This window comes from Perna viridis, chromosome 3 (assembly GCF_037379345.1).
Source record: "Perna viridis isolate PV_CMFRI_1.1 ecotype Kerala chromosome 3, ASM3737934v1, whole genome shotgun sequence".
NCBI classification, from domain to species: Eukaryota; Metazoa; Mollusca; class Bivalvia; order Mytilida; family Mytilidae; genus Perna; species Perna viridis.
The window spans coordinates 41,908,646-41,936,159 of NC_142447.1; the positions used below are offsets into that span (position 1 = coordinate 41,908,646).

The window sequence follows — 27,514 nt, forward strand, 5'->3', positions numbered from 1 at the left end:
ATACTAAAATTTTCAAATCGTCTTATGTTTAACAGTAAATTCGTGTAAATGACGTTTTATTTCTTAAATGAAAAAAATGACAGAGCTGTATGTATTCAAGCGGTTACTCTCGGGGAATTATATAATTCTTACCCATAAAAAGGGTTCTAACTAAGATATCCATGAACATTTTAAAAGAGATGCCCAGTTTCTCATAATGTAAAAGAAATACGATAAAAGTGTATAAATAGACAATGAAAAGAGAGCAAGAACAAAAAAAGTAAAGACATATTCGATGATCTGATCGTCTTACCTGTTGACCTTCTTGTACAGAGAGTGAAGAAATTTAGTATTAAATGTGATAAGAGTTATAAATTTGGTAATGTCATGTAAAGGATAGTTAAGGTTCATATGGCCAGGTTATGCATTACAAGTCCTATTGAAAGTAACTGGCCTAGTATAACCGAGATAAGCACTGGCACTGCAGTTATAGCACACAGCTGTTACACACTTAGCCACCGTAATATTTATATTCTATACATTTATTTTATACATTTTGCATCTTGTTATGATGAAAAAAAGATCACGCAACATATTACGCTAGCCATTTTTACGTAAGTGTTGCGAAACTATGATAATAGTTCTTGTATTGAATTGAGGACAAACTTTAATTATGGTTCACATCACACGAAGTTCAAACCACCGACGGTAAAACGTATCTCTTTTATGGCATATATTTAATTTTTTCCTTCGTAGTTGTTTTGCTTTTTTTAACCATAGGGCACGCGGCCCTATCATACACACAAGCGGAATAATATGCTCGGGATAATTGTGGGCCAATAAAAAGTTGCTAGTCCAAATATCTGTTTTATCTCTTATTTTTTTTCTCTTAGATGGTATGTTTCTATAAAACTGCTTCTTCTCACTTCTTACATTTTTTAATTTTGATTTGCCTTTGTCCCCAATTTAATAAAAAAATCACCAGTTTTGAACAGGTATATTATATTACACTTTCGAGCCCCAGTTATTCTAAGGGCAAATCTAGATAGGTTTTTGGCTTTTCTTTAATGTAACATGAACCGAGACAACAACTCTAAAAGGAATAAAGAGTAATAACAAAATGATCAAACTAAAAAAAATTAGGCAATAGTCAAAAGAAAAATCCGTATAACAAATGGCAATATCTGGGTAAAAACCGGAAAGTTGGAAACCAACGCAAAGATCCTGACTTGGCATTTCCAAAACAACTGATGAGTCAAACCAGATTTTATAGCGCGCTAAACCCCCCGATCCACTACGGGTTAATATTTTCGGTATATTTCAACCCAAATGGGCGTCATAAAAATGCCAGAAGTCAAAATAGTAAAACCAATAACCAAAACAATACAAACGATATGAACAATAAATAAGTGAAAAAAAGAAGTAAATACAATAAAAATCAAGTAAATCCAAGACAATAGCTTCAAAATTAGTCTTTAATTTTGTGAGGAAAACACGTAAAGTTTAAAATGAAAAAATGATATACACACGCTCATACTACACAAGTGTATATGAATTACTTTTTTTCCATTAAATAATAGTTATCAACAATCTCTTTTGAAAACTACAGAACTCCATCATCTATAATCTTTTAGCCAGAAACATAATTTGTTTCTATAAGATATGGATATTGGAAATAAAACTTTCTTAGGCAGTGTATGAGACGTATTTTCTTATAATCTAGGTCCAAAAACCTGTCTCTAAGTCAAAATCGTCATATATTTATGTACTGAGATGACTACTCTCGTCAAATTCGAGTAGAAGATCTCAAAACTATACAGAGGAAGTGTGTAAATGGTCATTTTAAGTTTATAGTTCTGGTGGATAAATAAACGGAAGCCATTCTCCAAATTTAGGATAATGAATAAAAGAATATTGTAAATATAACGATGTGGGAAATTAAAAATATCTAGCCTCTTTAGCCTTTTTGTCTTACACGAGATTTTAAAGAAATTCCGATTCATAAAAATAAAGAAACAGATCGACAAGGTGAGGGGTATAATTTCTGAACATTGAAATGCCTATATTTTGTTGAAAAATTGCTCATAAAATAGTGACAAATATGTTGTCGAGAAGAAACTCTAGCATACTGATAGTACAGATAGGACATCAGTGATAGAAACAATTATTTGTGTGATATGGACGATGTCTGATGTGTTTTTTTTTTGTAATTTGTATTGTTTCTAGTATGTCTGCTTTAACGTTGGAACTGTAGGTGCCTATTGGAATGGCCTCATATTGTTGATCTTCAGTAAGGTATTCAATGTATATGCCAGCCCCTCCTTCCTTTGTTGCATTTACCGATCCACCAATGTAGACTCAAATCCAAGACTCTTATGAATACCGTTCTTCAATCATGGTTATGGTCATTACTTCGTTGACAAGTCTTTCTTTTTTATATTTAGAACACTTGTTTCTATGTTTTCCGTCCTATTTTTTATATTTAGAACACTTGTTTCTATGTTTTCCGTCCTATTTTTTTCTATGTGATCGTTCATTTCAAATGATATAGGTTGAATACTGCTGTCCGGTAAATCAAGCTGATGTTTCCTGAGCATGAGTTTGATTTCATACACAATTCTCTCCGCATATGCAGTGGGAAGTTTTGTAGTGGTAAAATATGTAGAATCGTATCCTAAAACAGAAAATCTGTAAGAATTACAGTTCATGCAGTTTTATTCACCGTGGACATATTTTACAAATGGGCTTCTGGAGCAGGGTTATGTTGCTACAAGATTGAAGTCATCACTACAAAAGTTTTATGGTCGTCATCATGAACTCGTGGATCGTTATGGTGTATCCATCTACGCCATGAAAACTGATTTGTTCAACGTGTCAGTTTTCCTTTCGTCTTTCGTCTCCCCCAGACTTGACTTTTTATGTGTAACTCGGCGGGTGTTTCTAGAAAAGCAGAGGACGCTTATCCTACCGGTGCACCTGGTCCATGCTCCCAGTTTTTAGTGGAGTCCGAGATGCTCATTTACTTTTGTTACTTTGTATGTATGATTTTAGTTACTCTATGTTCTTTGTTGTGTATGTCTGTTTTCCATGTCTGGTCTTTGTCCCTGGATTACATTCTTTTGATGGCCGCTATAACCTTGGTTCCCTTGATTACTCTTTTAATTTGTCGTGGGGCAAGGTTATATATAATGTTGAGAAGTCAAACGTTTTCATTGAATTCACTTCAGTAAAGGAGTGAGATTTAAGATTATCTTGAAGATCCACATATGATTAATACCACTACGCGAGGAAACAGTTTCTCGTTATTTTTGTTTTTTCATTCTCCACTATGGACACAATCTATGTGGGCCGTACAGATAGCTCTTTTGTTAAACGAATAGATACTCATGCTATGAACCTCTGCTTGTATGGTTTTTATTTGGCTTTGAAATCCAATATAAATAAGGTAAGTCTTCAGACTTCTCACTTAATGGAATAACAGACGTCAAATTTGTATCCACAGCTCCCACAGCTCCTCCCAGACAATAAAATATTGCATTGTCAAAGTCTTAGGTATGATTATCAGGTCATGCTCGTCACCTACATTCATGATTATTTTGAGTCGATTGTAGCCATATAAAACTAACCCTATCATCTAATCACAATTTTTAAATGCTTGGATTTACATTAATTTTAATAATTCTAATTTCAAATCGTTGCCAAGATATTTTAGGATGTATGGGAAAGTGGGAATATCTTTGTGCGATACATCCGAAGCATTTTTTTGTAATGACAGCCCATGGTTAAGGAATAACTAAAATATTTCTGCGGAGAAAAAATCTCAATCACATGTGTACACTAAATAACCAGCGAAGAATGAAGCGCAAGTATGCACCACGAGCATTAATATCATTTTAAATAGGCAGAAAATATATAACAGTCATTCCTTACGAATATGTTCTATGAGATTATAAACAAAATTATTTAGGTCAGAAAGCGTGTTACTTCGGAAATTAAATTGTAAACATATAAACCTGATAACACAAAAACACAGAAAGCGAATTATTTGGCATCTTGAGGCACTATGAATTCCAGGAAAATTATGTATGTCAATACAACCTGATGCAGTTATTCACACTACCATCTAGTTGTCTACCGAAAGTGTGGTATTCACTCATAATGTCGATTCAATTATACAACATTGTAACGGTGCCATCAAGACTTTCTAGATGACGTGAGCTGGATCTGAAGTAAAACCAACTAAGTTTTAATCACAGACACTAATAAGAAAAGAAGTATTATTTCTGAGTAGGCCACACAACACTATTACAGAAAAAATGCCTTTGAATCACGAGAAGAAAAGGATCAACAAAATCTTGAAGCAGAGCCTAGATGATTAAATGTCTTAAAGAGAAGGAAAACCAACAGCAATGGACGGACATAAGAGAAAACCTGATGTAGCTCTTTGCCCCACGTAAAGCCAAGATAGATCCGTCAAAATCTTCATGCACTAATTACTATGATTATTGATATAAATTAATCTCAAGGTTCATGCCACTGAATTAGAAATAGTATCTCCATGGAAAATTATTAATTCGCAATTTATTGTATTGCCTGCTGAATATAATATTATATCATCTTTAAAAGTAAACAGAAGACATATTAACAATGTTCAACATGGATTCATTTGTTTTTGGTTTAGGTTTGTTATATAATGCATTTTCTGTAACTCGTATCGATGCACAATTATCCCTGAATGTAGAATTACAACTGTTTTCGTGACCGAACAACCCAGTGGTATTAAATTATGCATGCGCAAGTATAGTCCATAGTCATATCTGTTTGTGAATGATAAAGACTGATCTGAAATGTAGTTTTTTTTTATTTGGATAGGATAATTTAATTCTGCAATAATAAATTTATAGAAATCATTTAATTGAATATATATTATGATCGGATTACTGCGCGATGATGCTCAGTGTCGGTACTACCTACTTTTGCAGCCATGTTAGTTATGAATCCATCGATTGGTGTTTAAAAAGACTTCTCTATATGTCTTATAGTATTATATGTATTTCATCTACAATTATCTTCATTTATATATCACAAATATGTAATTGTCTAAATAAATTCTTGCTTTGTGTTTTCGAAGCCACGCGTGGATAACCCATGTTTCTATATTTTCTTATGTTTATAAACAAACAAATGTTTAAAAAAATGCGTTTAAATTAAAAGTAATCTAAATTCAAAATTCATAAAAACGAAACCACCGTCTCTGAAGTTAAATGGTTGTTTCCGTAGAGGGAGATCCTAGGGTCACTTTCTCTACTGGGCGTATAGTATGACCTGTTCTCATAGATTTCGTCTTATCACTGCAAAATTTAAAGCTGAAGTTGCACTTGGAAAGAGACACACGCTTGCAATCTTGTGTGTATTTATGTTAATAGTTTTCATGATAACATTTTAAACGAATTACCCTAGGATATGCCTTCACCCATATCTTTGCTTGTTATCTAATCAACTTTCACAATCAAGTTTCAAAATTTAAAGCCACAGACATAAAATTGAATTTTGTTACATATTGAACTAATACATATAGTTGGTTACACAGGGCTGTAAGATCTAATACTAAGTCTAAGTCAGCTGATCTTTGAATATAAATTCGTGTTTTATGTGTTTTCTTTGGTTTGTCGTTCAAGAGTAAAATAAACTATTCTATTTAAATAGAAACTTTATTATAAAACTATAAATCATTCGACTACGGTGTATTCACATCTTTTGATGAGATATCCAGGATTTCATAAAGTGACACAGTTCCTGATATACCACCAACAACGTAAGCCATTGTTTTTCCTGATCTGTGATCACTAGATTTTATAATGCTACAAATAAAGAGATTGAAAAAAATCATTATTTACATTATTGTTGTCCATTCAGAATTCTAACTGCTTACATATAAACCTAAATCAGAGACTACGACGTTTACTATAACCTAAACTGATTCACAAGTACGACTAATTTATAATTTTGCAAAGTCGATAAAGCGATAAAATTAGACACGTTTCCGTTCGTTAAAATGGGCATCTTGTATAAACAATTAAAAGACTCGTTCAGTCGCTTACACCGACATGTATAAGTATTCATTCTGGCTGCGTCAAACCTTCTTCTGTTAGCTTGATCCTATGCATGCACCTTTACATATAATAACATGTAAATACATTATACATTAGACCGGTTTCCTCTGCTCACCAAAACAAAAAAACAAAACAAAACAAAACAAACAAACAAAGATAAAAAGCAAACAAACTACAAAAAAAAAACAATATCAAAAACAAAACTTAAAAAAACGGATAGGTTATAGTATGATTTTAAGAAGCAATGCAAAAATGTATTAATTAGTCTCCTCTCCTGATTACTTTTTTGAAACCGTTAATTCTGTTTCATGAATATTGACCAACACAAATACTACGAGTTCAAATAAGGCATCTTTTGAAAACATCAAAACTTATCTAAATAATAAGAGGTAAAAGAGGTTGATAAACGATGTCTTACCCAATTGCAGATATACCGACATCTCCAGCTTCATTCATTTCATACAACTCTGACCAAACGTAATCTGGGAGTCCAGCACGATGGGCACTTTCAAATTTGGGTAAAGGATACCCTGGAGTAGTATCGACGGTATAGAGGAATAATACACCACTGGTCTCACTGCCAGTCAACAAATACGTCACATTGTTGTCTGTTACTACATCAAGCGCATTCAATTTGGGACCCTAGACGAATATTTGAAAAAAACGGTTATCTTATAACTCGATATCTGCTTTTGATTTTTGACCGTTCCTTTGCAGACAAATATTTATAATATTTGTATGTTTTACCATGTACTTTTCAAAATGCATATACGAGAAGTTTGTTCTAAAGCAATTTACGCCAATTAATGTTCTTCTGTTTCGTTTTATGATAAAAATACATTACTCTAAAAACAATATTTTGACAATTTCACTTCATAATATAAAGTTGTTGTTTAAAAAGGGCATCATAGAGCTTTTATTGGATACTTACAGTTATTTCGTTCATGGTAGTATAATATCTACATTTTGTACGTCCACGTTTCGTTACTGTCATTGGTTTAATTTGGATTCAATATTTATATTCTTAGATCATAATTGACTTCAGTATGAACCTGATTTTTAAATCATAAAAAGTGGTTGCAGGTCCATACTACATTTTTAATATATTGTTATTTTAGAACGAGTTTGATAATTTTTTTTTAAACTGAACTCTTTATATTCGATGAAAGTACAGAATTGACAAACACAAATATTCGTATAAATATTACACATATTTCAAAAGCAATCTATGGAGAATAGAAACATTTCATTGGCTCGCGATTCAAATTTATTTTAATGGTGCATATTACAAAGCAAAAAAATATGAAAAGTGGGAAGAAAAAAATCTACCATGTCATCAGATGTGGTGTCTCTTAGGTTGTTTGGGGATTGGTATGTCATAGTGGTTGATAAACAATCAGTATTGAACACATCTGGGTAAAACAATGCGGTCTTCTTCTCTATTTCATCCTTAGAATCATAAACCAAGGAAAAGGATTTGGAATTCCAAATAGAGAATCCTCGTCCTCCGAAATGAGAAACTCTCATAAGTTTTTGTGAGAAAGGATTGTAGCCTTCTGTCTGGCTCACTTGCAGTCGACCTATAGAAAAAGAGGAAAAGATATATCAAGAAATGAAGTGGCGAATTTAAAAAAGGCATTTGATGGTATTTCTTTTTTTAAATTGATGGTTCTTCAAAAATTCTGACTTCAATCAACCGAAGACGAGACACAAACTGGAGTGTGTAACCGATGACAACTAACCAGTAAGGGATACGGTATGTGTTGATCCGGCCATAAAACATATCTAAAAAAATCATCGATTGGTGAACATATTACAACATACCTGCTTTTGTATCGCTGGTGAGGTGAGAAATGAATGACTGATTGTTGATGGAGACCTCGTCAAATTTCTTTGCTGGAAAATATCAATCATGTCATTTTCATATTATACTAAGAGTAAACAAAAGAACCAAGAGTAGAGCAGTTATCAAACGAACATATTCAAAGGATAAAGATTAAACAGGGGCAATAGATATCACAACAAAGAACATAAAAGAAACAAAATAACATGCACAAATCAACTAAAGTATATAAGCAACCCGGGCTCCAATTACAACTAGGAACATGAATCACGTGCACTGGTAGGATAAGCAACTTCTGCTTTTCTAGATACACCCGCCGAGTTGCTCATAAAATTTCACGTCCGAGTACACGAAATAGGAAGGTACTAGGATACGAAGTTAACTATCATTTTTAAATGTTATTTGGCATCACAATTCTACATTTTTTGACAATAATACAATCAATTTTATATTAAGAAAAAAAACGCTCATTAATATTTAAGACACTGTAAGCATCCGTATTATTATAATGACAATGCTAAAAAATCGACATATACCTCGAATCAAGGCGTCTGCTCTTTGATGATCTGACCAATCAAAACCGTGATCACGTCGGGTATACGTCATGAAATGTCCTTCGTCTGCTGTGACAAGGTAATCAGTGGTGCCAATACGTAGAATTCTGGTATTGTCTGGCTGTTTGATACTGTAAAGAGGAAACTTTCGAAGATGTGGACCTACAAATAATGAATCTTTTTTATTTCTACATCATTGGTGTAAAGCAGTTTGACATTCAATTGTCGCAACATGTTATTAATAAAAAGCATCTTCAGTTAACCCTGAGAATCTAATTCATCATATAAGTGTCAAAGTTAATATGAATTCATCACATGTTTCCAGAGGAAAGTTATGAACTCCCACTTGTAATAGTACGGTAACAAATGGGTTAATTTTGAAAATTGAAGGAAATACCGCACGGCTGCATTGGGTTTCATTTTTAAGGTATTCAAAAGGTGCTTCGTTTAAGGTCGGTCGTAGAATTTTTCCGTGGTGCAATTTCCGAAAACTCGATGTCAAAGGTCAACATCAAAAGATTATTAAAGTTACAAAAAAATTGTGCATTTTTGTCATTTTCACTGAAACTGTTTCACTTAAACTGACGAAATTTTAACATAATATTACCAAGGCATTTCTGCAAAGCCTAAAATAGTCAAATTTACATTTTGTCTTTATCATTGTCAAAATATGCCCTCTCCTGAAAGACCAAAGAAATTTCGAATTTTAAATACAAATGTAAAAACCATCGACATTTCGTTTTTATTTTATTTTTTTTATTTTTTTACATTTGTAATCGTATATTTCGTGAAAAGTTTGATTAAATCCTCCAAATAATAAAGTGTGTGTCAAATTTTACAATCTATTAAAATCTTAAACCAAAATTAAAATTCTGTCGACGTCTTCAATTCATTACAATTTTTTAATGTAAAACATATTGACTTAAGTATTATGTTATTTTACACAATCATTTGATCTTTATTTGTAAATTATGAGTCGATAATTGATTTATACCCCATACACTGACCGTTCATGAAATAATACTAGTGTTTATAATGTTGATAAAATCTTCATTAAGAATAGTTTTTGGCACATGATATGACATTTTTTACACATCCAAAGGTGACAATCGAAGTATACAGAGAGGTAAGGACAGATTTTGTGAAAGGAAAGATACGATTTTGTAACTATGGTTAAAAAATAGCCAGTTTCTTGTGGTACTTTTCGTTTAATTTAACACTGGAAAGTAATTTCATTAAAGTGTCATATAGGGTAAAGAAATCAAAAACGAATAGTACCACAAGACCGTATCATGTTACCAATATGCTGTCTACCTACACTTTTACGAAATAAAACTTCAAGAGCGATTTTTTCGCAAATTAAAATAATCTTAACAAAGGCAATGGAACGAAGAACATTCAGAAGACTTGTTTTCTAAATTTAGCAAGTTCAGCTTGATAAGACAACAAAGTTACATCTTAAGCTATATGCATAATATGGTTCAGAGCGCTAGAAAGTTTGGTTGTAATAATGTTTATGCAACCAGTATAACAGGGAGCTCTTTATGAAAATCATGGTACATAATGAAGCGTCATAGATAAACTACGCCCACGATAGCTCAGAATCGACTAACAATGTATGTATTATTTACTTCCAGTTAAAATAGTACTGTGCGGGATGACCAAATCATTGAGCGCTGAAGAAAGTATACATATAGGCTTGGGAGGACAGAGTTAACAACATAGTCATGCATAGCATATAGGCAGAACGGAGCATAAGATCTTAATTGCGACCGATGAAAATGACAAAACATTCCATAATGATTATCCCTTTGTTATGAATAAATATGGAGGAAAACATTTTGTAAAATTAACGAATTTTGTTAACATGAAGTTTCAGAATAAAGTCTAGTGAAGTAAATACACATCTAAAGAATTGCCTAATTGAAATCCTTAGCATACCAACACTGATCTTCTCGTATTCAAATCTCAATCCAAGTTGCTATAAATGTCACCCGTGACTTACGTAGTTGAATTCACTGGTCTCTGAACTGATTTGAGTACGCAAGTAGGAATTTTTGCCAATCGTAGAGCAATACCGCCATAGTAATTATCAATACTGAGACTTGCGTTTGAACTTTTTAATGTTATAACAAGCAATCAAACACCATGATTACATATAAAACATAGAACAACAAACACCAAAGATGATACAATGACCTTAACTGGTATATGCCAGAAGTTCATAAGACAAAGTTACAATAAAAATTACAATGGTTCTATTAAATGTGCCAGGATTTTGTCGGAAGAAGCGGTACTACCATATCTTAAATTAATACTACATGTAACATTGGAAAGAGGGAGTATGGACCTGGGCCGACTAAAAAGATAGTCAATAGAGAGATCGACAACAAATATGTGACTGCAAGGACTAATGAATCTGTAAATGAATGCATTACCTTTTGCTAACATTTTTTTTCAAATCTGTCTTTTTTTTTAATGTACCAAAACTGGAAAACGTAAACAAAGCCGTGTTTTTGACTAAACATGTATTCTGAAGGTAAGATTTTGTCATTACATTTGTCGGTTTTTTTTAAGGATTCCATCCAAACTTTAGACAAATGTCTTGATAAACTATCGATTGTATTTTAAATACAAAACCTAAAAATAAATCACAAAATGTCGATAGTTTTTGCATTGTTCTTTTTTTCAATTTTTGAATTTCTTGTGTCATCCAGGAGGCATATTTTAAGAATCAAAAAGACAAAAAAATATATACTTTTTGACTATTTTACATACCGCAGAAATGCCTTTGCAAAACCACGTTCAACTTTCGTCAAGTTAAATCAAACGATTTCAAAGAAAAATGACAAAAAGACACAAATATGTTACCTTTTTGAGCCTATAATGCTAATTTTGGAAAATGCTTTAATCGAAACGGCTTTTTTAAGTACGTTCAAAATAATACCAAATTCGTGGTATATCAGTGCATTAAACTCTTAAAATCAGTTTGTGCATAGAATATTATACAATTATAGCAGCTCAGTGCATGCGATATCATGTTTTAATTTATGGAACACTGAAAAGAGATATAGACGGAGACCTATGTCCGAGGTCGATATCTCTTAAGTGTTTCATAATTATCAATTATGGGGTCCATAATTATCAATTATGGACTTTAAACAAAGTCAACACGTTATATATGGACCTGTTCAGATTACACTGACCGAGGTCAATACAATCTAACAGGTCCATATATAACGTATTGACTGAAGGAAAGTCCTTAATTTATATATTACATAAGAAGATAATATTTTCTTTTTGTCTGCTTCGTCTGCGGCGTTTCCGCCATGATTGGCTGAGTATTTTTTTATTACGAAACGGAACGGTTGATATCCGGATCTTAATTTAGAAGGATAGCGTCTATATACATATAAATAGAAACAAAGCGTCTCTATATTCAAAAATAGAAACAAAGCTACATGTACGTGGAATATCCATTGCAGCACGCGATAACAATAACCAATAAACAAAGAAAACTGTTACACCATATGTAATATAATATGATATTGCATGCACCAAGCTGACATAATTGCTTTATTACACTTACATATATATGTATATATAACATATATTTGTTTTCGGGTGCTATATTTTTAAACTGAGCAAATTTGGTAACTACCTATTAGATACACTTGACCAATTGATATTCACTGTAATAATTACTACATAAAACACATTTATCGTGACTGTAAACAGCTGACCTCAGCCTTGCAATAGTGAAACGTCAAGCGTGCAATATCACAAGATATGGATGTGTTAGAAATACATTAATTGAATGGAAACTATAAAATACGAAATGTAATAACAAGTTTTGTGAAACATAATATCGCATACACTGAATTGTTTTATCGAATGTTCCCATTTAATAAATTTCGATAATTCACACTGTGAAATAATTTCGGTAATTTCACTCTCGGACTTTCTCCCGCCACAATTTTGAAAATCAATCTGCCGTTCACAAAATTTGAAATTTATGTTGAAAATAGCAACGAAGAATCGAGAAAATCTATATAATAAATAAGATAATCAATTGGTTATCATGAATACCCAAAATATGATCATTCATTCCAAGATCGCAGTAAGATTTAACTCGTGCGCGGAACAAGTTCCGCACACTCGTTTAAAATATATGAGTTCTTCGGCACTCGGGATATTTTGGTTATTCACTCCTTCCAATTAATTATCGTATTAATAATAAGCAGATGTAAATGGTAAAATGTGATGTAGAGACATTTGTGTGAATTAATGATTGTCCATGTCATATTTGATAATTATCATGGAAGTAACACTACCGAAGTTAACTAGATGTCACTTTCGCTATAAAGAAGATCCAAAATGCAGTGTTACGCTGCAGTTACACATTTTACTTGTTTGAATTAACACGTTATAAAAACACTAAACCGCATCTGAAGGAATTTAATGAATATGATACCTAACCTCCATCTCTGTCGCTTGGGTCAATCCCTTCAGCAACCCACTCCTTATTCGGAATTGCACCAATAGATTTTATCTCAGCATTTTCAATATCTAATGTAGCAATTGCATTATTTTTCTGCAATAAATAAATTGATAGCAACGTTACTTTTTATTGCCAATTCTATTGCTGTCACTACTAAGTATTCTTCAGGAAACAATAGACACTTTATTTCGTATAGCACATCACAACCATGAACGTAAATCAAGTCAGCTCTTTACACACATCATCATTGTAAAATATGAAGAAAATAATAGATAAACAAGAAAAATGAGACAAATTAAAAAAAGAGCACAGTTCTGCAGATTAATGAAAATAAAGATAAAAGATCTAAAATAAAATGACCTTAGTAGGAAGGATGCAGTGGTGTAAATAGTGCATTCGTATATGTATGATCTTTGACTACGGTTTCAACGGAGCAAACGAACTCGAAATGAACGACATGACGTTCAATTTAAAGTAAAATAATAAACGGATATGCCGCAAACCCCTCGTCACTACGAGACAGAAATAATCCCAATTAAAATTAACAACTAGAGACAGCGCCTCTTCTACAAATATCCTTCTCTCGGAACAGGCCTAGTACTACTCTTCTTAACAACTAGAGACAGCGCCTCTTCTACAAATATCCTTCTCTCGTAACAGGCCTAGTACTACTCTTCTTAACAAGATACAGCGCCTCTTCTACAAATATCCTTCTCTCATAACAGGCCTAGTAATGCTCTTCATATACGAACCTGTAGTATGACAAATGCGGTTTTTCCATCAGATGAAACTGTGATGTATTCAGGTTCTGCGTCCTGAGCAAATGTTGGCTGACTTGGTTGTGGCCAAAGGTTTGGGGGTACATAATAGGATGGTCGTCTCAATCCCCACCTTAAAGAATTTAAGACAATGAAAATAAGACAACGTTAAGAAGCAAAGATAAGACTTCGTCAAGTCATGGTTATCACGGGATGTGATTGGAGCTACATGCATATCTAAAACACGGAGGTCAAGTTACAAACCAAGTTAAGAAAACTGAGACTAAGACAACGAACGTACAGATACTAAAAAAACAATAATGAACAACCGTCAAACACTGAAAAACGTTCCTTGCCCTTTCAGAAATCCACCGCCCAGTTACTAATGCAATGTCTTATATAATACAGAACAAGAATTTTGACAAATGTACCGTCCGTGCGAGACCCGACGGGGTAGTCAAGCACGTTAAAAAACTCCTCAGTCAGTTTGACGAATCTAGTACATCTGGCCTCTTACTGGAGCTTATGCACGCCATAACGGTTGACAAGTTTATGGTTTGTTATAAGGAACCAGTGAATATTCTTTAATAACTATGAATTTACTCGAGAAAGTGGTAATTTAACGGAGCTTTTGGGAATAAATACGTACTGTCCATCTCCTTTAGAAAAGTCAACGGTTTGCTCAGAAAAGCCGTTCTTTTGAATGATAGTAACAGTTCCCGTCGGATCTGTAAATTGTTTTGCCATGTCCAGACCAGGACGGCCTTCGTTCGCCACTAATATCTTAGAACAGTCAGGGGTAAAAGTCAACATGTCTGGGAAAGCACCCACTGAAATATTTTGAATCAGATAATAAATATATTGTTTTAAGACAAAACAGCTAGTAACATTGGGACTAGGTAACTAAGAGGTTCTATAAATCTCATATTTATTTCCAGAAATAATTTCGTTATCTAAAAATAATGCAGGTAATCGAGAAATCAATAATGATCTGCATTTTTGTTTTCAATGTCATTTTAATGACGGCTTGTTTTTTTATTATTTATTTCGTATGAAAAATTCCAACTACGGGGATTTGTAAAGATAAGACAAATAAAAACAAAAACAAAAAAAAAGCAAAGCAAAACAAAACAAAACAAAACAAGCAAACGCTCCTCCCATCATTCCTAAAAACCACAGCGCTAGAGGTATGCATGTAGTTTACTATTAAAACTCATACCAGTAACTTTTCTATCGAATTTGAGCTGTGTTTCTCCTCTGACCAATGTCCGGTAGAAATACACATGCCCTTCATACACGTCTTTGATTGGTGATGTCACAGCTATAGCAACCTCGAAGCCACATACAGCGACATCGCGTGGTTTACCGTCACTGGTTGTGAACACGTGCGTTGCAGCAATGGTAGGTGATGATGGATTTGATACATCAATGATGTGCAATAAACGGGATTCCTCCCCTGAAAAATGACAAAGTTGTGTAAAAAAGCGCTTTACGAAAAAGCATCCGAATGTATTTTATTTGTTATAATATATAACAATGTAAAGAATTTCTTTTATTTTCCCTAAAAACAAAACAAAACACATTTAAATGGATTGTGTGAATATATGCAATAATATGCTGAACAAGAGTAAATATGGTACAGGAATTGTATATGTATATAAATCTTTACCTATAATATATAACATTTCAGATCCAGAGTCATAAGCGGCTTCCTCCGCTGTACCTCCAAACATCCTAAATGTCTCCATTGGTTGTGGTGTTGATGGCAAACGGGTATAGGACAATGGTTTCAAGACATAATTTGCACAACTGCTGGTGCTTGATATAAGCACCAATATCAGTCGTATAATACCTTTTAACGTATTCATGACCTGTAAGTATAATGTTTATTGCTTGAAAAGTATCACACAAGTTATAGAAAAAAGTAATTGTAACCATAGTTTAAATATCCTGTCAGTGAGAACCCAGAATGCTCGCCATCTTTCTAAGACTAGGGAGAATGTGGATTTTAATTTGGGTTATTGAAGTCATAAAAAATAAAATTATCTAAATGTCACCAAGTATCTGTATTACACTTACCTAAAAGTATGACGATCAATATCAGCTGTCCTTCCTTCACATTGAAGGTGATAAGGCACGACAAATTGACCCTTTACGTAAAGGTAGCATACTGGGAACCAATGGCAAACCGTTACAGTGCTTCACATTCCGTTAATGTTGAAAAAAAAAACTATTACGAAACATATTCCTGTGGTCGCTACATGCATTTAATATAAGGCTTCTACTGGTCCAGCTGTCCAAGAGCAAGACATCGTTTTCCTTAAATAATGTGAACTACGCTAAAATTGACCAATGACGCAAGTATTCTAACAGGGTGTGCGAATAATTTACTGGGAGTATGTAGTGAATATACTGATCTTTAAACCAAATTACCGCTTACGGTTAAAATATTAGAATTATTTAGTTTTATGGTCGTCATCATGAACTCGTGGATCGTTATGGTGTATCCATCAGCACCATGAAAACTGATTTATTCAACGGGTCATAGTTTTCCTTCCCTCGTTTGTCTACCCCGGACTTAACTTTTTATGAGCAACTCGGCGGGTGTTTCTAGAAAAGCAGAGGACGCTTACCCTACCGGTGCACCTGGTCCATGCTCTCAGTTTTTAGTGGAGTCCGAGTTGCTCATTTACTTTTGTTATATTGTATGTATGATTTTAGTTACTTTATGTTCTTTGTTGTGTATGTCTGTTTTCAATGTCTGGTCTTTGTCCCTGGATTACATTCTTTTGATTACCGCTATAACCTTGGTTCCCTTGATTACTCTTTCAAGAGAAATTAAGGTTTATTTCGAGTTAAAGGAAAAGTCAAAATCCAATGAGTAAATCAAAGCAGGTTGACATCCACCTGATAAATGAAATTGTAAGAATATTAATGATAAATAACAACTACTGTAAAGAGCTATATTGTGTAGTAATATATCATGTGGTACTGACAATAGATGAAACAACTTTCTTACAGGTCCTATTCATGAATGAAGATTCTGCCTTAAAGAAATGTATTAAATGAATTTAATATATAGATAGCAGTGTTTTATCGAATGTTCCCAGTGTAATACATTTCGGGAATTCACACTGTGAAATAAATTCGGTAATTTCACTCTCGCGCTTTCTCCCGCCAAAAAGTCACTTTGATACAGAATTCAAAGTTCATACTGAAAACATCGATAAATTATTAAGAAAATCTATATAATAAATAGGAAATAATCAATTGGTTATCGTGAATAACCAAAATATTATCACTCCTGTCGAGAACGCTCGAGGATTTAACTCGTTCGCGGAACAAATTACGCACACGCGTTAAATCTAGACGTTCTTCGGCACTCGTTATAATATTTTGGTTATTCACTCTTTCCAATTAATTAATTATCATATTAATAAATAACTACACTATCAATACCAGCTGAGAAGCCAAGAGGTTATCCTATCTTGTTTCAATGATTGTCCCTGCACCTTCACTAGTGAACCGCTAGTTTTTTGTTTGTTTTTTTTGTTTGTTTGTTTGAACATTTAACTATAATTGATAAAAGCCATAACGAACTATATACTACTTTATGTTTGGACAATGTCGGTTAGTTGGTATGTAGGTTATTTGTTCTTTCAGATTTATGCAGGCGATAATAAGACATTGTATATAACCATGCTCCATAAAGGCTAGAAACTTGTGAAATTTCAATGAGACACATCTGACTGCATGAGACTTGCAAATGTGCAAACTGAGGACTAAGATCTTGTAATTTATCTATTTCTACAAAAATAACAAAAATATGGAAACAAAACAAATAATACATGTTCGATGCTACAACAGTTTCTTTCTCGACTCTTTTAACTCCTGAAACATTTGTTTCCGTTCCTCATTACGTTGTCTAACTCTTGTAGTTGCAGAATTTCGTATTTTATTTGAGGAACTTTGAATATTGTCTTCAGAATCTGAACTGCTACTAAAAATACGTTTTTTCATAGAGCTATTAGTTCTTAATACATCTTCATCATCCTCAGAATCGGAGTAACTATCAACATTTTTGTTCACTTCTGATGCAAAGTTACTTTCGTCATCAGAGCTAAATGCACATGACTTGTTCAGTGTTTCAAAATTTTTACTTTCATTATAGGAGTCAAGTGAATCACTATCTATTCCTGTGTCTGACTTGACAGTTGTTTGAACTTTTGGAGGTTGTTCGATTTCAGTATCTGAATCAGAACTCGATCTTGTGCGAATTCTACGCCGTTTAGAAGTAGAAGATTCTGATAAGGTTCTATTTCTGTCAATACGACCCTAAAAGATTAAAATTATTTCTAAAAGTAAACTCACAGTTGTTTGTCTTTCATTGTACTTTATAATTACATGAGATATGTATTTTTAACCATGGTGTGGCAAATGTCATGATTAATTAAATCAAAATTAGTGCTTATGACAACATAAGATCATGAACATAATTCATCCTGCATGGTTAAAATTCATTGTAAATAACATATCAGGCTCTTGTAGGAATGATGGAAACTTATACCCCATATAAGAAAGAGCATAAAGTCAATTATATATAATGAGACATAATCAAAATGTGAAAGGTTGAGTTGTGCATGGCTTTTATTTTAAAAAAAAAATTGTTTATCATTCATTCTAAATGCCAATAAAACATTCAGAACAGTTGAAAACATGAATTGATAGTTAACCAGGACCGCATCTAACTACAAATAAAAAGACATTTCGTAAGGATGTGTGAAATGCATGAATTACTATCACTTTTCTTTCAGTAACATTAAAAGTATACCTTTGGCTTCCGTTCTTCTTCCGAGTCATCACTTTCGTCATCGTCGTCAACAATAAATTCATCTAGACCATCATAATCATCATCTGAGTCGAAAGTTTCAGCATTGTAACGATTAGTTCTGAAACCATAATTCTTTTTTTAGTCCATGGATTGGATTTCCAGTCTATAATGTCCCCAGGTCACCTCCAGATTTGAGGAATTTGGAAATTTAAGAGTACCGGTAGGGTGATGTTTGTTGACCTTTTGCAAATATTTGTAAAAGCAAAACTATAAACCCATGGAGAGGGGGGGGGTAACTTAACTGATGAAAGGGCTCCACAAATTTTTACCCGCCCCATCCATATATTCTGACAATGAAAAACCGACACCCATTAACATAAATGTAATGCATTTATGTAACCCATTCATATATATATGCATGGTGTTTATCAGTATCTACCTATAACAGCAGGATGCTGATCAGAACATTTGACATTGTATCTAAAGACATTAGAATGTCTGGAGCTAATTGGATCCCTTCCTGCTTATTAGTCAAGTGTTAATCTTTATTTACTTTGATGATTTTAAGGATGATTCAATTGATGTCATATCAATTACCAGGTGTAAATATATAGGCTATCATTTGTAAATTTTAAACCCAATTACATGTACTGCAACTAAATTCCTACCCTTTTCAAATATTACTAATCATAAAAAAGTAGACCGATATGGGCCGCACATCTGTACCAACCCATTATACTTAAGTTACCGAAACTACAGAATGGATTTGGATGAAACTTAAGACGATTGTTCCTTAGAGTATCCTGCACAAAATAACTGTTTGGATTTATGATCTGTTAAAAACATGACCACCATTATTAAAAATAGAACATAGGGTCAGACAGCAGATTTTTGCATATATTTCCAAAACCGTTAGATTTAACCAAATTCTGACATGGCTAAAAGTATTCAGCATGATGAGATCTATCTGTGGTTAAATTTTGGTGAAAATCTGCTGTCTCATTTTGGAGTTATTGCTCTTTTTGGACGTTTTTTGCTGTTTTTGATGTGATTACTTTCAAAAATCAAAAAAAAACTACTGTACAGAATTCAAATAAAGTTGGTATTTTTGTTTTTACATGGTATCCTGAACAAAATGACCATTTGGATTTTAGATTGGTGAAAAAAGATGACCGCTGTTACTAAAAATAGAACATAGAGGTCAGACAGTATTCTTTTGCATATACCTATACTTAGAGATCGACAGTAAAGGAAACTATTTACCAAACTTTATGACTTTACGTGATGACTTTTTATTCAGAATTGTCAACTTTCCTTTCATCTGTGGCAACATCCCTTCAGCACCTGCGTATGGAGTTTTCATATCACAACTGATACGAAATGCAAGAGCTTGCCATAACTATGCAGACTTTTGTATTGTGCTAGACTTCTTACAATTAGGCTTCTAGATCTGGGTTATGTTGCTACAAGACTAAAGTTGTCATTATAGAAGTTTTATGGTCGTCAACATGAACTCATCGATCGTTACAGTGCATCCATCTGCACCATGAAAACTGATTTGTTCAACGTGTCATAGTTTTCCTTTCCTCTTCCGTCTACTTGAGACTTTGACATTTTATGAACAACTCGGCTGGTATTTCTAGAAAAGCGGAGGACGTTTACCCTGCCAGTGACCCAGTTCATGCTCCCAGTTTTCAGTGGAGTCAGAGTTGCTCATTTACTTTTGTTGCTTTGTATGTATTATTTTAGTTACTGTATGTTCTTTGTTATGTTTGCCTGTTTTCCATGTCTGGTTTCTGTCCCTGGATTACATTCTTTTGACTTCCACTAGAATCTTGGTTAACCTTGTTTACTCTTCCAAAACCGTTGGGTATAGCCAATGTCATGAATGATCCTTATTATAAGGCCTTCAAAAGTCTCGAAGGGATCAAAGTTGTCAGATGACTTGGACATGTAAGAGTTATTGCCCTTGAGAGGTGGAAAATGACTGTTTTGTTACAGTTTTCAGCCAATATCTTGAAAACTATGATAGAATGAAACTTTCAATTGACGAAATGATTCTTATGATAAGTCCTACAAAAGTCTCCTGTAGTCAAATTTGTCTCTATGTTAGAGTTACTGCCCTTGATAGGCAAAAAATTTACCAGGAGAGCGATTATAAACCCATAGCTTCCCCTAGAAAATAAATGGTTGCTGCCTTATGACAATGTTACGCAATTACCAAAAATTACTGTTCAACTCACATTTTAGTCAAATTATTCACCAATTTTCTGGGTGAAAGTGACCGCAAACTTTTGACAGGGGTGCCCTTGCTTGGTATGGTGTTCCAATAATCCCGCTTGTCTGGAAGCTTAAATTCACGAGAATGTCGTCGACGTATTCTTTCAGAACTTCTGCAAGATTCCTAAATATGAAAAAATGTAATTACATATATTTCTTAGTGTGCAATAATTTTAGTTTGAATTCGTACAGACTCCATAATGGGCACATGTATGGAGCGGTATCAGGGTCAAATATGTGTATTTATGCATATGCTAAATTCAATTTATTAATATGCTAAAATTAAGCTCTGTATATGCTTAATTATTTAAGCATATGCCTTATTTGAATTAAGGATATGCTTTAATATTTTAGCATATATATGCATAATTTGATTTATGCCCATGCATAAACATTTAAGAAGGAACATAATTAGAATTTTGCATATGTAAAAATGTTAAATCATATCCTTAACCCGAATTATTATTCATGCATGTGCATAATTCAAATTATGCATAAATAATTAACCATAGGTAAAAATTTGAATTATGCATATGCATAAATGATTTAGCATAGGCAAATTAGAATTAAGCAAATACATTAATAATTAAGCAATGAATTAGAACATCCAAAATAAAATTTAAGCACAAGTATTAATCAAATTGAGCATATGGTTAACTGCTCATTATTCAGTGCCTGAAATGGCCAGTCGCCCACTTGCCAAATGCGACCAGTTTTATATTAGGGTGACTAAAAGTTCCCAAAAGACATGAAGTTGCTGGCCCAAAAAAATGTTTAGGCGACCGCTCCCTCGTGCTAGAAAAAATTTTTAAAAATCATTGAAGTGAAAGTAAGTGAATAATTTGCCCCAGCATGACTTGGACCATGTACAATACGATTCGACCAACATTGTTGTCCGACAAAGTGTAGATATACAACAGCCTTCGTGATTGGTTAATAGCAACAATGTTAACAAATTGAATCAACGGTTAATATTAAGAATGGCGGAGACAGACCTGAATTATAGGTACACAAATAATTTTATAGTGCATTTCAACAGACCCATTTTGACATATCATGAAAAATTCCACCACTTCAAACTCAATAAAACTTCACCACTCCAGTATTGAAACATGTATAAAATCAGATTTCTATAAGAGTGCCAGAAAAACTTACCATCATTTTTAATTTTAAGCACCTTTGCTTCAAAGACCCTGTAGACATGAAAAGTGACCACTGCCAAATGTCCTAAATGTTAACCTTCTTCCACAGGGCCAAATCACAACTTCCACATAAAATTACAGAATGAAAAAAAATCCCTTTAAAATTTTATCCTTGCCCTACATTTCTGCAGCAAATACTAAGCGATAAAGTTTAGCACAGCAATGAAAAAAAATCAGGAAGAAACACACTAAAAAAAGGAACTATATTCGTATACAACGAAAAGTCAAGGGCTTATTTTTAAACTAAAATAAATGCTTCATTTGTGGAAAGCTTATTCAGTTTTGAGTCTAACTGCAGAGTTTTATAGAAATTTGTTGATCAAGTGATTCATGGCAAATTTTATATCAATGGTGTATTTGCAGATTTGGTGAAGAAGTGTCCTCTAAATAGCCTCAATTCAAATATTTGACAGATTTTCTCAATTTTTTTTAAAATTTCCATTGCATTGCATGTTTCTGAAGTAGAAAACACCATCTAGTCAGGTTTCCATCTGATTTAAGACGGAAATATGTTTTAATACATGGCACTGCAGTGTTAGAGCATTAGAGGGGTACTTAAATAAAAACTCAGTTTTAGAAGCTAAAAAGGAATGAATGAACCCTAACTTACTTCCAAAGTGCACTAGACACATTAAATGTACTTTAAAAGCAACCAGAGGCAGTCTTTTAGCGTAAACTATCAGATGAGGTAATTAAAATCAAGCCAAGACCAGGGTTGAAAAATTGTTGGTTTTAGTAAATATTTCATTTACAATAAGATTTCACCCCTACAGCCAAAAAACAGTGAAAAGATATTTTAAAATGCATATTTTGATGCTTATGTGGTACATATGAACTCAACTGGATGTTTCTTTTTCATATCAATATTCATATTATGAATGGTGTTTAGATGCTGTTATTGTGACACTGTTTGTGCAAAAAACTCAAAATGAGATAATGATTAGCTCATTTGCCCAAATTTACCCTGATGCCATAAGTAATCATGAGTTTTGTTGCTTTGTATGTATGATTTTAGTTACTTTATGTTCTTTGTTGTGTATGTCTGTTTTCCATGTCTGGTCTTTGTCCCTGGATTACATTCTTTTGATTACCGCTATAACCTTGGTCCCCTTGATTACTCTTACAATGAAAAGCCCATAGAAACACATTTTTGGACTAAAATGCAAAAAAATGAGAAAAGAAATAGGTTTTTTTTTTTTTAGCACATTTCATGTTTCTTCCATGAATTCTGAGAAATAAAGCCCCAAAACAAATAAAATAGCATGTTTTACAAAAATGTGACCTCTCTTATAGGTACGGGAACACAATTAATTTCATAGTGCATTTCAATAGACCCATTTTGACACATCATAAAAATTCCACCGCTTCAAACTCAATAAAACTTCACCATACCAGTATATAAACATGTATAAAAGTGCACTTCTGTAAGTGCCAGAAAAATTCACCATCTTTTTTTATTAAAGTCAATTAATTGTGATCTTGTACCTGAGAGAGGGCTGGAACTTTTTAAAAAGACAAGGAGGCAGAGATACAAACAAACCCTAACAACTCTGAAGTTGGGGTGTATAGGGCTATGTGCAGGGAAGTGATCAAAGAAGAATGAACAAAATCATAAAATAAAAATTTTAAAATAAAAATAAAAATTTTCCTTCTTTGTGGTGTTCTTACTTCTAGGATGCATATAGTGAGAGTAATAAATTGGTTAAAGTTCTTATTTATTCTCTGTATTAATGCACTTTGCCTTTGCTTAAATTGTCGTAATTTGAATTATTTCTTAGTTCATTTTCCGAACTTTCAACCCCTACAAATTACATTTTTTGGGGGGCCAGCACCATGCAATTTGGGGCCAGTGGCTCAGAATTTTCCCTGGCCCAAAAATTCAGTTAACTTGCTTTAATAACATATATACAGATTAGTATTTCATGTTTCATACTTAAAGAGCAAACAGTTTACAATTATTTGGATTTCTTTATAACAGGGAAATATTCGTAAATGCTATTTCTCCTCTCCACTATTTTTCTCTTTGGTCTTGTAATAGGATAGTTGTTTGAGTATCTTATTTAATATTTGTTCTGAATGGTAAAAGTATTGTATGATATTTGTTCTGAATGGTAAAAGTGTTATGTAATATTTGTTCTGAATGATTTAAATATTTTTATAATTTTTATTCTGAATGGTAGTATTATAGAATATTTCTTCTGATGTTTCGTGCAGTAATGTTAGTCCAAATTTCCTCTGATCCTGCAACCCTCCTCTTTTTTGAAAAAAAGGGTCAGAGGAAATTCGGACTATAATAATGTATGACAATAAATCCACAAAAGGTGCAGTGTGAAAGTATAATGTTATGTTCATTCCGAAAAGTAATAATAATTCATTTGGAATGGTAAAAATGTATGATGAACAATAATAAATGTAAATAAGAAAGCCTTGATTAAAACACCTTTCTGATTTAGATCATAATTAGCCAGATGCAAAAATTAAATGCTAATCCGGAACAACTGTTAGTACTGCAATTTTGACTTACCAATAATACAATGTCGGCAACAATATTGAACAGTGAGGTGTTCTATAAATAGAACTGAAACTAAAAACAAAAACATACCTCTTGGCGAGTGTCGTTTTCTGCTAAAACATCATCGTTTTCATCACTCGAATTGCAAAATAGTTGTCTCTTTCGAGAAGAAAGGGAATGGCGACGAAATGGACTGATTTCTTCTTCGCAATCGCAGGGGTTATTGCTTCTTTCTGTGCTACTTTCTGCCGCCATTTCAAAACAGTCAAACTAGAGTTGTCTTTCTTTACGTAATTCATCTTGAATGAGCATGGAAAATAACAATTAATACTAACGGTCTCAGTATCGTATTAATTCTCCCATAGATTTCTATAGTGAAGTGCATATTTTTAAGATTAAAAAAAATATGTAAATCGATTCAATAAAACTTTCACTAATGACAATGTAGCATTTCTAATGACATGTGAAAAAATAAAAGTAGTTTTTAACTATAAATAGCCATTTTCTCTACTTCCACTTTCGTTTTGCACTCATTAAACCAGCCTTTTCAGTGGAACATTTTAATGTTATTATGTCAGATTTTCTTTTCAAAAAAGTTTGGCATCTTATAGTGTGATGTTTGCTTTATTTTATAAGCCATTGTTCATACCATTTGACAAAACATTAGTTTACAGAAAGGCAAAAAGAAAATGCACTATATTTTATAGCATTCATGTTTTGCCGCTCAGGATATGCAATGCGATACTGTTACCTATTACTAATAAGCATTTCAATATAATCATAAAAGTTGTTGTTTTTCTGCTACAGTATATATTTTCATACTGAAAATCCAGCATATCATTGCCGTGCTACAAACACGAGTTTTTCTATTCAAATTTGTATATAGGTACCCTATTCCAGACATAAGACTAATATCTCAATGTTTGCCAGAAAATATCACTTTTGATGAAAACAAAAAACAAAAAAAAGCTGCTGCATTAGTCAAACTAAGCAAATTTGTGGTTTATTCTGTCGTGGTAGATACATTAGCTGTACTATGATTTTCAAATCATTATTAAATCCCCACTTGTGAGTTCCATTTATGAAAATATTAATATCCGAACCTCCTTTTTTGTCTTTAACACAGGGGAGTCTCTTGTTTCCAGTAAAGAATATGTACAAGTACAACCAACTGTTCTAAACTATAGATATTTATGCGAGTGGCAGTGGTACAATGTATATGTCTGCTCTTCTGAGCCAACAGATAAAATATAACGATAGTCATTGTATCATTTTATTTGAAAAAAATGTTATATATATACGTCAGTGTTCAGTTGACAGATGTGATTTCCTTATTCATAAACTAAAGCAAAGCTGAGATGTGTTCGTAGTATAAACGCGATTTATTTTGCACTCAACATTTATTGGATGGCATGAAGGGTCGCTTTTATAGCCCACCTGGCCTAAAAGGCTATTTGAGCATTTGTTATCACTTGGCGTCCGTCGTCTGTCGTCCGTCGTTAACTTCTCTTTAAAAAATCTCCTCTGAAACCACTGAACAGAATTTGATGAAACTTGGTTACAATCATCCTCGGGGTGCCTACTCCAAAAATTATATCAGTAATGGTCCATCGTCAAAAAACGTGCCCGCTGTTACTAAAACTAGAACATAGGGATATCACCATATAATTTCGCTTATATCTCAATAACCATAAAAGATAGAAGAAGTCTGAGACATCTGAGGCTCTTTGGCGGGAAGTGATTTATCTTCCAGGAACAAAATCGATTTTCCAATATTTTTGTCGCTTGTTTTACCAGTTTTTGCCTATTATTTTGAAAGCAGATTGATAGTTAATGTAATTGATCAATTATTCAGTATTTTAACATCTGTTTTCAGTGCAAATTCAAGAAAATCTGTTGATCCTTCTTGGAGTTATGGCCCTTGCAAATGTCATTTTTGACGTTTTTATCAGGTTTTGCTCATTACAAAATGTATTTGGAAAACGAAAGCAGATTGATTATGTCCCCAGAAAGTGTCATTTTGACCATTTTCCAAGACCTATGATTGGTGCAAATTTGGGAAAAAAACTGTTGATTACATTTTTAATATTTTTGTTTACTTTTAGCCTGTTAATCAGTTAGCATATTAAGTAGAATGATGATTAACGTTTATAGCAAAAATGTTCAGCATCATGACAAAAATCAACTGTGCAAATTTGGTCAAAGGTGTTCGACCATCTTTTTGAGTTTTTGCATTTAATTTTTTTTTAAAGCGAGCGATTAAGGCTCTTGAGAGCATCTTGTTTCATTCCATCATCATTTATTCATTCAATCCCTCGGTAATAAAACAATATTAATTTATTGTTTCAAGCGTTCTTTCTTTCATTCGTTCGTCCGTTTGATTGATTTATTTTCAGTTTGTTGGTTTAAGATTGAATAATATTTATTCGTTGGTTGCTTACTTGGTTGGGTTGTTAGTCAGGTTCCTTCCGTTCGAGCGTCAGTGTTCGTTTATTTTTGTTTTTTTTTTAAATTATTTTTTTAAATTCATTCACACACTCACCCAATCACCTAAGATGGCTAATTCATATCTTTATCTAATAATTTTTCATCAGCTAATTTATTCAATAACTTGCCGTCAGTGTTTTGATTTATGGAGATGATTAACTATTGTCATTGAAGAGAAATATTTTGCACTTTTCGATCGGTAAACAAAATAGTTTATCAAACTCCATCGTAGCTTTCTTCTTTTGGATCAGATCAGCTATAAAGTTTTATACCAAACTTATTCTTAGATTAAAAAGCCACAACGAGTTGATGCATACTAGACAGCTAACCTTGTATAAACTGATATTTCCGTTGTGTTAAAAGTAGCGACTTAAGAAAGTGATTTTGTATTGGTATTTTATCTTCTCAAATGAACGATAACCCCTTGTTATCCAAAATTGATCCATTTGATTTT

General features: G+C 33.0%; 2 protein-coding genes across 3 annotated transcripts; both read right to left on the reverse strand.

Moving 5' to 3' along the window:
- Positions 1-5,677: 5,677 nt before the first annotated feature.
- On the reverse strand, positions 5,678-17,385 carry LOC148622316 (mesenchyme-specific cell surface glycoprotein-like). Its single transcript, XM_088572131.1, has 11 exons — positions 15,828-17,385; positions 15,418-15,619; positions 14,968-15,204; positions 14,398-14,578; positions 13,743-13,881; positions 12,969-13,083; positions 8,472-8,651; positions 7,917-7,988; positions 7,422-7,672; positions 6,511-6,734; positions 5,678-5,840 (listed from the first exon to the last, which is right to left on the reverse strand). Exons 2-11 carry the CDS (start codon positions 15,614-15,616, stop codon positions 5,717-5,719), a joined length of 1,722 nt encoding a protein of 573 aa, XP_088428257.1. The 5' UTR covers positions 15,617-15,619; positions 15,828-17,385; the 3' UTR covers positions 5,678-5,716.
- A 146-nt stretch (positions 17,386-17,531) lies between these two features.
- On the reverse strand, positions 17,532-24,848 carry LOC148622317 (uncharacterized). Of its 2 annotated transcripts, none has more exons than XM_088572132.1 (4): positions 24,664-24,848; positions 20,823-20,983; positions 18,580-18,697; positions 17,532-18,083 (listed from the first exon to the last, which is right to left on the reverse strand). In XM_088572132.1, the coding sequence occupies exons 1-4, from the start codon at positions 24,826-24,828 to the stop codon at positions 17,607-17,609; spliced, it is 921 nt and encodes a 306-aa protein (XP_088428258.1). In that variant the 5' UTR covers positions 24,829-24,848; the 3' UTR covers positions 17,532-17,606. The 2 variants fall into 2 exon arrangements, with proteins under 2 accessions (XP_088428258.1, XP_088428259.1); XM_088572133.1 differs by lacking the exon at positions 24,664-24,848 and adding an exon at positions 22,015-23,466.
- Positions 24,849-27,514: the final 2,666 nt, after the last annotated feature.

Coding starts and splice junctions, on each gene's coding strand:
- LOC148622316 (XM_088572131.1), bottom strand. CDS start 15,616: ATGAATACGTTAAAAGGTATTATACGACTGATATTGGTGCTTATATCA. Junction 14,579..14,967: donor ATTCGATAGAAAAGTTACTG/GTATGAGTTTTA, acceptor AAAATATTTCAG/TGGGTGCTTTCCCAGACATG. Junction 8,652..12,968: donor CCCAAGCGACAGAGATGGAG/GTTAGGTATCAT, acceptor CATTATTTGTAG/GTCCACATCTTCGAAAGTTT.
- LOC148622317 (XM_088572132.1), bottom strand. CDS start 24,828: ATGGCGGCAGAAAGTAGCACAGAAAGAAGCAATAACCCCTGCGATTGC. Junction 20,984..24,663: donor AAAACGACACTCGCCAAGAG/GTATGTTTTTGT, acceptor TTTCATATTTAG/GAATCTTGCAGAAGTTCTGA. Junction 18,084..18,579: donor AAGAAGAACGGAAGCCAAAG/GTATACTTTTAA, acceptor TTAATCTTTTAG/GGTCGTATTGACAGAAATAG.